The sequence below is a fragment of the Pangasianodon hypophthalmus genome, chromosome 9 (assembly GCF_027358585.1).
Source record: "Pangasianodon hypophthalmus isolate fPanHyp1 chromosome 9, fPanHyp1.pri, whole genome shotgun sequence".
NCBI lineage: Eukaryota > Metazoa > Chordata > Actinopteri > Siluriformes > Pangasiidae > Pangasianodon > Pangasianodon hypophthalmus.
Window position 1 is genome coordinate 23,214,200 of NC_069718.1, and position 12,132 is coordinate 23,226,331.

At 39.3% G+C, this 12,132-nt stretch overlaps 1 protein-coding gene across 2 annotated transcripts in view; it reads left to right on the forward strand.

The window, feature by feature from the left end:
- The window catches only part of syt7a (synaptotagmin VIIa), a 110,620-nt gene that overhangs the window by 46,486 nt on the left and 52,002 nt on the right, over window positions 1-12,132 (forward strand). The window contains exon 2 of one of the 2 annotated variants that reach the window (XM_053236778.1): window positions 6,856-6,959. In XM_053236778.1, the coding sequence (XP_053092753.1) occupies window positions 6,856-6,959 (104 nt within the window). Of the gene's footprint in view, window positions 1-6,855; window positions 6,960-12,132 lie in introns of those variants that run through there. The other variant, XM_053236777.1, reaches the window with a different exon arrangement.

Genomic DNA, 12,132 nt, shown 5'->3' on the forward strand with positions numbered 1-12,132 from the left:
TGAAACTGTAGTGTGAGACGAGTCGCACAGATGTGTCACTTGAAAACAGGCATGACTCAAGTTCCAAAGTCTTGAATCATACTTTATCACGTAAAGCTGCCACACACTAATGTAGCCAGTTTATTCAGGCCATTCTTTCAAAATGCCATTATTTCATGCTGAATGCTGTAAATATAAATAAGCGTTCCCTGTGAGAAGTAATCAAAGGCAGGACTTTTTGATCAGGACTGTCATGTATTCTGCTCTATCTGTTTAGACAGAGGTCACAATTCCCCATATCAGATATGTATCTGAGTTCAGTACCACATAGGAACGTGGCCTACACTGGAATTTGAAATGTCAGATCCAGTGTGATTTTTTTTTTACTACATCTACAGAGCCATGCTGCAAAAAATGACCTCTTGGCAAGTGAAAATATCTTGAATATAGTAAAATGTATCTAGTTTTCCTATTACAAGATTACAATAAACCAAATTCAAGATTATTAAACCTATTTCTAGACTTTTCAAACTTGAAATACTCTTGTTCTATTGGCATATAACTTAATTTTAATCGTTTAGGCTATTTCTAGAAAAACAAAAGCAAAATCATCTGCCTATAGAACAGGATAATTTATAGCATGAAATAAATAAAAAAGTTTGGAAATATATTTGATAATCTTATATTTGCTTTAATGTAATGTTATAATAGGAAATATGAAATACATTGGACTATTTTCATGATATTTTTTCTTTCTAAGATGTGCTCAGTGGACTGAGGTGACATGGTGGTTATTCTTTAATAAAATGTAGCCACAAATTCGTATATTAAGGCCAAGAGTTAAGTTTCTCAAGATCTATTATGTGGCCACAAACTACTTATCTTGTGGCTGCTATTTGTATTTTAAAATGAACGAGACACAGTGAGAGTGAGAAATCAATTGAATTAAACCATCGTGGCCACAGGAACGTAAGCATGGAGATGACTGATAATATTACATGTTATTTCAGTCTTGGAGTGTTGTATAAAGACATACTGGAGTCACTGGCATTGCATCATAGATACCATTAGATTGAGTCTCCTTAAGCGAAATGTCAAAGAACATAGACCTTTTCAGCTGTTCCTGCCAGCTAAATAATTGACTGGAGGCCATGTGTTAAGTGTGACTTTCCAACAACATAGTAAATTGTGGGTCCAAGTCATAAAAAAAAAAAAACAAAACTACAAAGTCACCTCAACGGCTCAGTACAAACCTGTGTTGTCACAGTATTGCAGTGTATTGATTTGTGCAGGTTATGATGCATTGCACATTTTCCGATTATAATGAGCATTTGTAGGTCATAGGTTTGAAGTCACACCTTCCACTATAAGGTCATTATTTTTAGAAGGAGAACGTGTGAATGTAGTGAACAGGGCTGGGTGTTTGTAGCCCCGTGGGCAGATTTCATTAAGGACTGTTACTGGGTCAGTGTCAGCATCCCTGTTCTCTTTAGCATCTGTATGAAGATATTACAAGGTCTTTCCAAATACACACGCACTCAAACTTACACATAGACACATCTTGCAGTGTGCATAGTAGCTGCTGTTTGTCTGAAGTGCTGCCCTCACCATGTCAAGTACATCCTCATCCTGCGTCCCAGAGGCTGTTTACCATGGCAGCTCTGCTCACCAAACTGCACTGCTGCTAATAAAGCCAGACTAATTAACTACACACACTCACTATCACGCACACACAGGAAAGCAGATGATCTTTGCTAGGTTGGTTTCCAGACCCTCAGGGCTTTGAGCATGTACAGTACAGTGGCAATCCAATCTCAATACAGAGTCATAAATATGTATAATGGGTTGCTTGGGCCACTCAGTGTTCCATAAACTGTAAGGCTAACTCATTTCATTAACGTATTATTATTATTATTATTATTATAATTGCATTTATTCTATAGATTAACATACTGTAGGTGAGATTCAAGATTCAGGATTCAGATTCATGCGTTAGCAGGTTAGTTAAGTGTAGGTTGTTGCTTGTGGGTGTGGAGCGAGCACTACTACTTTCTCTTGTGCGTGTGTAGGATTTTTAGCTACGATGAGAAAGGCTGATAGCCCACATGTAGCCTATAGCACACAGTGTACTACAGTATGCAATTTATTCTTTAAAATGTATTTAAAATGAACTCTAATATTTGAATAAAGTAAATAAAAAGTGTGAAAATGGGTTTTTGATGTACTTTAGTGTACGTGCCAGGTTTTGTATTAGCTTTGTTAGCATATAAGCGATGAAAGCTAACTGTACTAGCTACATACACTCATCAGAGGCACCACTATATGCCTGTATGCCTTTATATCTTCTAAAAAGTAAGACATAAATTAAATAATGCATTAATTAGCTCCGATGAGAAATGGTAGCAACCAAAATATAGCCTACGGTGCACGATTTACTACAGTATGATTTATTTGTTTTTAAAATGTTTTACTAAATATCTTCATCAAATAGCACGCTAATCAGTGTGAAAAACTGATTAATTTGCATGTAAAATACCAGTCTTCGTATTAGCCTAGTAGCATATTAGCAGTGCACTTATTGCAGTGTACTTCCTCTCTGCTACTTCCTTCCAAGCTTTATTTTCCTTCATAATGTCTCTACACAGATTTTGTGAGAGGTTGTATAAGAAGCATAGGTCTTATACATCATCATTTGTGAAAAGGGGAATGAAAAAATGTTGGATCATGCGTACCATGCAATTGGCTGGAATCATTCCTCAGGACCAGTCGCATGGTACGCATGGCTTTACTTAATTGCATAACTAATTTGAAACTCACGTCACTCACCACTGTCGCTGGAATCATGGCTCTGTGTCATGCACAAATGTGAATGCATGGTAATACTGCTTTAATATGAAAATGATAGTATGCTTTGAGATAGGTATTATTTTTCATAGGTTTTTTCATAGATAAGTCCTAGCATTCAGAAAATAAAACTGAGCACGTGCCTGATCTGTGTTCTACACATTATCTATATGTATTGATGCATTAAACCCCTCTAAACCATTGCTTGATCTGAAAACACAGTGCCAGAGTTTCTCTTCTCTCTTATTACAGAAGGGTAATTCACTGTGAGAAGTTGTCAATGACACAGAGAGCTACGCGCCTGAACCCAAGCGTGATTGTAGTTGTTTAAGACTTCTTCTGGCTTCCTGTAATTACGCTTCTGAAGGAGTTGGCCTGTGCCCAGAACAAGCACTCTGAGCCAAACGCAGGCCCTGAGAGCTTCTTTAACTGAGAGGACCGTTTTATTCATATCATTATGGCCTTCTGGACGGCAGATCTGATCTGAACAGCTTTATGCTTGTATCCGATAAGTCAATAAGTCTGAGACAGAGTGTGTTTTTAACTAGGCTTCTCCTCACGTCCTCGTAAATCTCTCTGATGCAGTAAAGAGGGCTTTATTTGGAGCATTGTTTATATAGTTTACGTGAAATAATTTACATTTTGACCGAATTCAGAGCAACAGAAATTCATTCATCTGCCCTGAGCAAACAAAACCTAAAGTCCTAAACACCTGCAGATTGTGTGTGAGTGTGTGTGTTTCTCCATGTGGAATATCACTTATTCTAGCTACAGTATTGCTGTTCTAGCTTAACCTTGAGAAATGAAAGATCTGGACTTTAGGTTTATGAGAGAGAGAGAGAGAGAGAGAGAGAGAGAGAGAGAGAGAGAGAAAGTGTCACCACCAGGGACAGTTTGCCTCATTTAGATCTCATCACGTTTCCATCTGCGTGTCTCTCGGGCTCGAGAGCAGATTTCCCTCTGTCGTTTACCTTCACTCCATCTCCTCTCTGTGGGGTCAAGACCCATTATACTGATACTTTATTTCATGCTCCACCTTCAAGAAAAGATTGAGGTGTGTGTGTGTGTGTGTGTGTGTGTGTGTGTGTGTGTGTAGAGGGGTGAAAAGATCATACACACTGGTTTGCAGCATGCCTCAGATGAAACCGGCTGTGGGGATTGATTGGTGCTTTATGCCCTGTGGTCTTGTTTAGGTTAAACACAGAATCTATCTGTCTCTGTCTTTTACACACACACACACACACACACACACACACACACACGCTGACTGCACTCAGCTAGGTTCTTTTTTTTTATTGCTTACCCACTAACTACAAGGGAGTCTACTGTGAGCAGTGTTTGTGTATATGTAGAGGTGAGTGTGTGGGATGAGTCAAACAAAAGTTTATCTGCCTATCTCTCTGTTTGTCTATCTACCTATCAGGGTGTGCAACATGGCAAAAATATAATTTTATGTTACTCGTTGACAATATGTGAATGGTAACGATAAGAGCTTGAATCCTGATAATGCCACTACCATCTGTGGTCAGGGGCGAAGGGAGCAGAAATTGACCGTACTCTCTGAGTTTGAGGGGCATATTCTCTCTCCCATGTCAATCACAATGACACTAGCCAATCACAGACATCCGTGAGCTCATGTATGCGGAAGAGGGCGGATAGCGCTTTCCAATGAGTGTATTACGCTGCCCCGTGACTCAGCATGAGCAGCAGTTTGAAAAGATGTGTCTGGCTGGCTTCATGTCTCTGACGAAGCACGTGTTAGCCTTCACGGTCGCCTATTGGTAGCGGTCGTATGATAAGGGAAAGCTGTCTGTCTGTCTTACAGTAGTGTTATGCTGAAACTTCTTGTAGACGAGGGCGGTGATGAGAGCTGAGTCTGTGTGAGTTCTAGCCTGAAGAGAATAATGCCATTTTATGTCCTTTAGAAGAGATAAAATTCTTCTGGCATTCTGGCATCAGAGTTCAGTGTTAGAAAGTAGAGTGAAACATAACCTCCTGTGGCATTCTGGGTGAAGATGTTGGATGTGTGCGTTCTTGTGTGAGCAGCCATCTTGGACCCATTCCCAGACTCATATGACAATGATGTGTTGGGCGTTTGAAAACCTGTTGTTTTACCACAGCTGATAGTGCTTAGCCAAAAATAGAGTACAAATTGTTAAGTCGGCGAGAAAAAACAAATATATATAAAGCCAATATGAAAGTCTGGCAGTATTGTGACTCAGACTGCAGTGCTAGAGTTGTGTGCAGGTGTGCATGTTGGGGAAGAGATTTTTATCCTCACATGGGAAGATATGAAGATGTGAAGATTGCGGGACAAAAGATAAGAGAAATAATACATTCAGGAAGATTAATGCATACATCCAGTGCAAAGGCATTAAATGTCTTAAACCTCAAAGGCCACAAATTGGGTATCTCAGGTTTGTAGAAGTCCATTTCACGGGTTTTTGTTTCTCTGGATGAAGCACAGTGTTGTGAAAAGATGAAGACTCCTCCCTCTCTTGTAAACCTAAGGTCCAGCTCTTTCATTTTTCAAGGTCGAGCTAAAACAGCAAAGGAGTAATAATGTTCTGTATGGAGACACACACATGCACACACACACACACACACTCAGTCTGCTTGTACAATGTAGTAAAGCATTATAGTTTCCTTCCATGCTTACTGTGGAAATAAATCTTACACTTTTATCAGCTGTTCCTTTCATCCCTGATTCTCTGCGCAGCTCTACCTTCAGCCTGCATGTGTATTCATTAATCAGAGTTTGGCAGGCCCTGTCTTTCTCACTGTCACCTTTTCTTTTTTTTTTCTGGTCTCTCTCACCCACTTTCTCTCTCTTTGTACTTCTTTCTTTTAATTTCCTTTTTTCCTCTCCGTTTCACACCTCTTTCGTATACAGTCAGTTACACAAAGTGTGCTTGTTTTTATTTATGTGTGTGTGTGTGTGTGTGAATGTGTGTGTGTGTGTGTGTGTGTGTGTGGCTGTGGAAGAACAGCACACACAGAACACACTCATTATCAGAGCTGATCCCAACAGCCTGCTCTCCAGACTAGCCTGCCTTCCATCTGACACGATCACAGCCAGCTTTAGCCTCCACTTACAAGACCCATGTGTGTGTGTTTGTGTGTGTGTGTGTGTGTGTGTGTGTATGAGTGCAATAGAGGTGAGTGTTCATATTTGTACTAAAAATGGCAGAATAATAGATGTGCATGCATCAAGCTAGAGATAATAGACATTTGCACACAGTAATTGGAGTGAGCTGTGAGGTTTCAGACATTCTCTCTCTACAGATATCATTGTTCCAATTACATTTTCCACTTAGTCCACTTAGTCTTCTTCCTCTTCATATGTATGTTCTCCCTGTTAAAGGATAATCTGTCTTTTTATATTAGTTTGGAATCCTGTTATTCTAATCTTTGAAAAGGCAATAAACATTCAAAAATGTGTAAACTGATGTATTAACAGACTCTACAGTGGAACTGTATGTTTTTTTTCCATAATGAACATGTAATTTGGGGCTGTTCTACCTAATAGTTCAAGTAGATTAATTTAGCAGCACAATTTGATTCAGTAAACCTACAGCAATGGCGATTGTGTGAGCAAATTAATAGTTCTGGAGAGCAAATTTATAACATACACTTTTTATACAAAATTATACCATTCAGTATTTTAATATTAAGAAGGTTCAAAATTATGCCTCAGTATCTCCAAATGATCAAAATGGTTCTTAGTCAGTTTCATGTTGCACCTCAATGCCAACAGCATTTAGAAACTGAAAATTCAAACATATTATACTCTAAGAACAGAACATATAGGTTTTTATTTTACATTAATATTGTACGTTGTACAGTTTTTTGCTGTAATCACAGCATTTAATCAACATTATACTGGACACACACTTGACCTATAACACACCCACTTTTTGCACATTACGAGTAGAAACTTTCTAAGACTGTTTTTTCCCCCCTCTGCCAGCCATTAACACACTCTGTGTGTGTGTGTGTGTGTGTGTGTGTGTGTGTGTGTGTGATTCACAGGCTCAGTGGCACTGAGTGTGTTCCTGGTGTCATTGGCAGTAACAGTGTGTGCTGTTTGGCTGGTGGCTCTGTGCGGCGTCTGTGGTTGGTGTCAACGCAAGCTGGTGAGTTTTCACACACACACACACACACACACTGACCACACCACATATCCACACACAGGCCTTAATGATCAAATTAGCATCCAATTAAATCTATGCATAAAATGAACCCACACACTGACACTGCTGATATTCAGCTCTTCCATCTTGGCTTTACCTGTACCTTTCCAGGTGGCATGGAAATGGGAGTGAAACACTTTAATGTAACATTTTTTCCAACCAAAATTTATGATTAAATCAATAAGACCAACCTATCTTAATGTATCAGAATGTTCTCAAATATTCAGAAGAGTCAGAAAGAAAGAAGTATTCAGTATTCGAGAAGTATTTTTACATACGGTGCCTCGTAAGTCAAGTCAGAGCGTGGAAATTTCCAGCAATCAGCCAGCAGCTTGTTCATTGCTTTGAGACAATCGCACCACACCTTGCTATGACACCAAGACAAATGAAGTGGCAGTAGTGGTATTAAACATGTCAGGCAGTAGTGTTTTGTTAAATATAACTCTGGAGTGTTACCACCTACTCCTGGTGATTGACTAGCCTTCTCTAGGCTTATATACTCATCAAGAGGAACCGCAAATCTATATATAGTTGAATAGACCATGATCTGAATTAAAAAGTACCATTTAGGGATATTACAGCTATAATATTTAGCTTGTGCTTCTCCAGAGAGAATTTTAGATGTGAATATTGTTTGCTTTAGCTACAGATTAATCAAAATGTGCTTGGTCAGTAAGCTCACATTAAATCTATTTCTTATTAGTACTGTTGTCCATGTACATGTGTGTTTAGTTCATTTTATTAAACAATAAACTCTGCTGAATTTGTTAATGAATTCTGGCATAAAGATCTAAAATAATTTATAATAAAGGCTTTAATATTTTCCTGACAACTAGCAGATCCATCTTTATTAATGTCACTAAAATGTTTAAAACAAGTTTGATTGATAGATATTGTAGAAATTCTGTATTAAACCTCTAACAGTATGGACTTTATCTGCCACTTTGGCCATTCATTAGAGTCAGAGAGAATGTATTACACTGAAATGTATTACACAATGTAAACTACATTATACTCTCATCATACACTCATTCCCAAACAAACCCACATCTACCACAAATAGATCTGCTCAGGTCTGAGGCAGCACTTTGATTGCAGCGTCATGTAAATCTCTTTTCTGTGTACTGTATCTAGCCCAATATTAGGAGAATATTTCAAAAAGGAATTATGAGGTCAAATGCTACGACGGAAAGATCTAAGTTGTAAAACTACTTCTAATTAAAACTTGACTGCCTTTCCCAGTGCTCGAATATGCACTCATTTCATTTGATGATGAGCCTAATGGGTGAACGTGATGTGTAGCGTGCAAACACACACACACACACACACACACATACATACAAAAACCCACATCATGGCAGCCATAAGTGTTACTGGACAGATTGTCCATGTACTTACATCTGTCACTGCACATAGATTTTCTTCCTTTCTTACAAACCACAAAAACCACACACACATACACACACACACTAACACACACACGCACACACACTCACAATGAGCCTCTCTCCTCCACAGGCGAGCACTGTCACTATAGATTACAGTGAAAGGCTTGGAGTTGTAATGCAGTCCATGGCTTATGTAACATAATTTGGCTCTCTCTCTCTCACACACACACACACACAGACACACACACACACACAGAGTTGCAATTGACAAGAGATTGATATGAGCTTTTGTGTCCATGTGTGTATGCGTGTGCATGTACGCATGTATCTTTGCATGTGTGTGAGTGGGTAGTGTTTGATCACTCACTCTCTGCTCAGCCTCCGTCAGTGTTAATTAGGCAGTATGAAATGTGATTGATTAAAATAAGGCGGCTGCTCGTTAGGCGGATCGAGTGGAGCATGCTAGCCAAGCGCTTCTTTCCTCACACGAACTTATTCGCTCGCTTCGTTCCGAGCTGATTGATTCATGATGCACGATGTTTCCTCACAAGCACGAAACACAGGACATTCGCAGAATAAAGTTCAACCTCCTAATCAACTCAGATAAAACATTATAATACTAAACTCACAACATGCGTGACGTAAGCGTGTGTACACGTGTACGTGCGTGTTTTTGAGAGTGAGCAGACTATGACGTGTGGCTGTCAGGAAGCCGTATTTGCTCTGATTCATCGCTGGGAGACTGATGCAAGCCAACCACACAGAAAGAAGAGAAAATATTTGCTTATGTGACATCAGGCTGTGTTTAAAGTTTATTACTGAGCTTTATAGGAGCTCAGTACTTCAACCGCCGTACTGAGCCTGAGTAGCTAAAATCTAAAATGAGAGGTATCTGACAAAAGCTGATAATTTACATTTATTATACTGGACTGAAGAGACCCTTACAGATAAATTGGGGAAAAAAAAGAAAAAGAAATATCAGTTTAGTTTGTAAAGAAGTATCGCACTTTAATTTGGATTTCTTTATTGAAGAAGCAGTGCTCAGTGTGTGTGTGTGTGTGTGTGTGTTTGACTGAAAGCCCTTAATGTGTTTCTATGCTTTATCAGTAGTTCAGGACAGAGAGCCTCATGGGTAACATGATGTGCAGTGAGCACATGTGAAAAAAGCTGCTGCTGCTGCTGCAAAAAAAAAAAAAAAAAAAAAAAAAAAAAACACCACTTTGTTGTCCACTTCCTGTGCAAAGGAATTCAGCAATGACATTTTGAGAAGATGGTTGACCTTCTCTGGGAGTCCAAAGGGAACTGCTAAATCACACTCATAAAATGAAAAGCAATGATGGAAATCTGAAAATATTCAGCAAATTGAGAGCAGGAATGAAGTTGCACCAGACTCCCTTGGTTAGACAACTGTAGTGTTTCAGTACTAGCAAACTCGGCTCAGCCAAGGACAAACAGGACACACACACACACACAGGGAGAGAGAGACACACACACAGCAGAGAGGAAGATAAACAGGCATTTTGAGATTAATGAGATTAATTTATAAGAGACCATAAGAGAGTTTGGATTAGAGTTTAGTCTTCTTCCTTCATGCTTGTTCACCTGTCTGGCTGTCCTTCACTTTTTAATTTCCTCTAATCATAATAGCATTATGATGATTATTGATTACTCCACACTAGGCTTGTATTATATAACAGTATTATCGTCCCTACTTGATATTACTTCGCCACAATATCCAGTGACGTTTATCTCTGATTATATTATATTACCAGACCTGCCGATCGCTATGCGTTTTCCGCAGGAGCTCCACAAAAAACATCCGAGCACGCTTGTACCAGTTATCACTCTGAAACTACACCAAAAGAGTGGTCTTTTTCTCCTAAATAAAATGATAGGTGAAAACTACTCTCCGAAATTAACAGACACTTCCTGGAAGTCCCGCCCGCTTCCCCATCTCATGGTGAATATTTCGAGTTCGTTAATGTGAAATAAAATCTAACAGTTAATGTTCAACCTGGATAACATTAGAACAATTTCAGCCAAAAAAAAAAAAACCTCTTAGGGTTTTGTCGGAAAGAGAAAAAAAACGAACAAAAGTTTTGACCAAAAAAGATTCGATCAGACGACCACAAAGTGTCAACGCTAACATTTTATAAATAATGTTAATGATGAGAAAGTGATTAAATACACTGCATTTCCTCTCCTGCTCAAGCCATGAGCATCATCAACAAAAAGTTGGCTATGAGGGAAGAAAAAAGTTGCCTATGTGAACATCAGTCAGTTTGTAAAAGGATTCCAGTGAAATATGATGTTATGTTTATTTATTTATTACTGTTCACTGCTTATTACTGCAGAATCACTTAAAATCCACTGTCCTGCTGAGGTTTTGCGATTGCCACAGTTCCTGACTGCACAGCTGGTAATATTATTACGCCCTCTCCTACTCTCCGTAAACCCGAAATGGTGGGAGTGCTCATTTCCCCGTCTTCTTTAGGCTAATTATTCTGGAACAATTGAATCTTTTACCACGATATTTTAAAATGGAAAATTGCAATGAGGGAAAAATTTATATTACACAAGCCTACTCCAAACCTTTGAATCTCTATATTTCCTGCTTGTACAGGTGTATATTTGCAATGAGGGGTTTTTGTGTAGTATCCAGTACAGCTTTACATCATAACTGCATTAGATTTATTAACTTAGAATTGCTATATATAAAGATATGTGCACAGAAATTGGCTCAGGTCAAATGCCTTGAGTTCTAAATGTCACTCATTTCTCAGTGTTCTCCAGGTGGAAACTACTTTCCCACACTCCTCCCACCCTTTCTCTCTCTCTCTCACTCTCTCCTTCTCTCTCTCTCTCTCTCTCTCTCTCTCTCTATCACACACACACACACACACACACACTTTTCCCATCTGACTCAGTTGGACTTCACATGCGTCATGGCTGAGTGTCAGGGGGTCGTACAGACTGGTATTAAATCCTTAATGAAGTCTGGTGAGATGGACCCACTGTGCATGCCTGTCTCTCTCTCTCTCTCTCTCTCTCTCTCTCTCTGTATGCCTGCATGTGTGTGTGTGTTTGTGTGTGCGTGTGAGAGAGAGAGAGTGGTGATAATTGCATCCTGTCTGGTGATTGGAGGGAAACTCCGGTTCTGGGTGCCAGTGTTTGATATGAGAGAGTCAGTACTACAGGCAGCCTTTAATGAAGGCAGTGGGTGATGAGGAAAATTGCTCCAGAGCCTCGTTCTAATAGAGGAGAAATGGTGCGTGGTTACCCAGGAGTCACAAATCATCCCCGACAGACACAAACACACACATCTCATCATTAATAAGCGCTGTAGATTTGGGTGATTATTGCCCAAAGCTTGGCTTTTCAGTGAATTAGCAGCCAATTTGTCTGAAATCACCTTCAAGAAGAATTACATGGTTGACTGTTTTTTTGTCAGAATTTTCAACATTAAATTGAGCATACGATGCACAACTGGTAAAATCCTGGTAAAATCACAGTAAGAAATGGACAGGCAGTGAACATTGCGGCAGAATGTTTTGGACAAAAGCGCTTCATTAGCCGTGCAAGCCAAGTCCTTCACAGCTTGCCTGAAATGTTCTGTTTCTCCGGAAACTTTATAAACCTCTAATTTCAAAAACAGAAAATTTATCCTTTTTCTGTAAGGGTGCACATACAAATGACCATTTGTCATCCCCCTCCCTCAGATCTGTCAT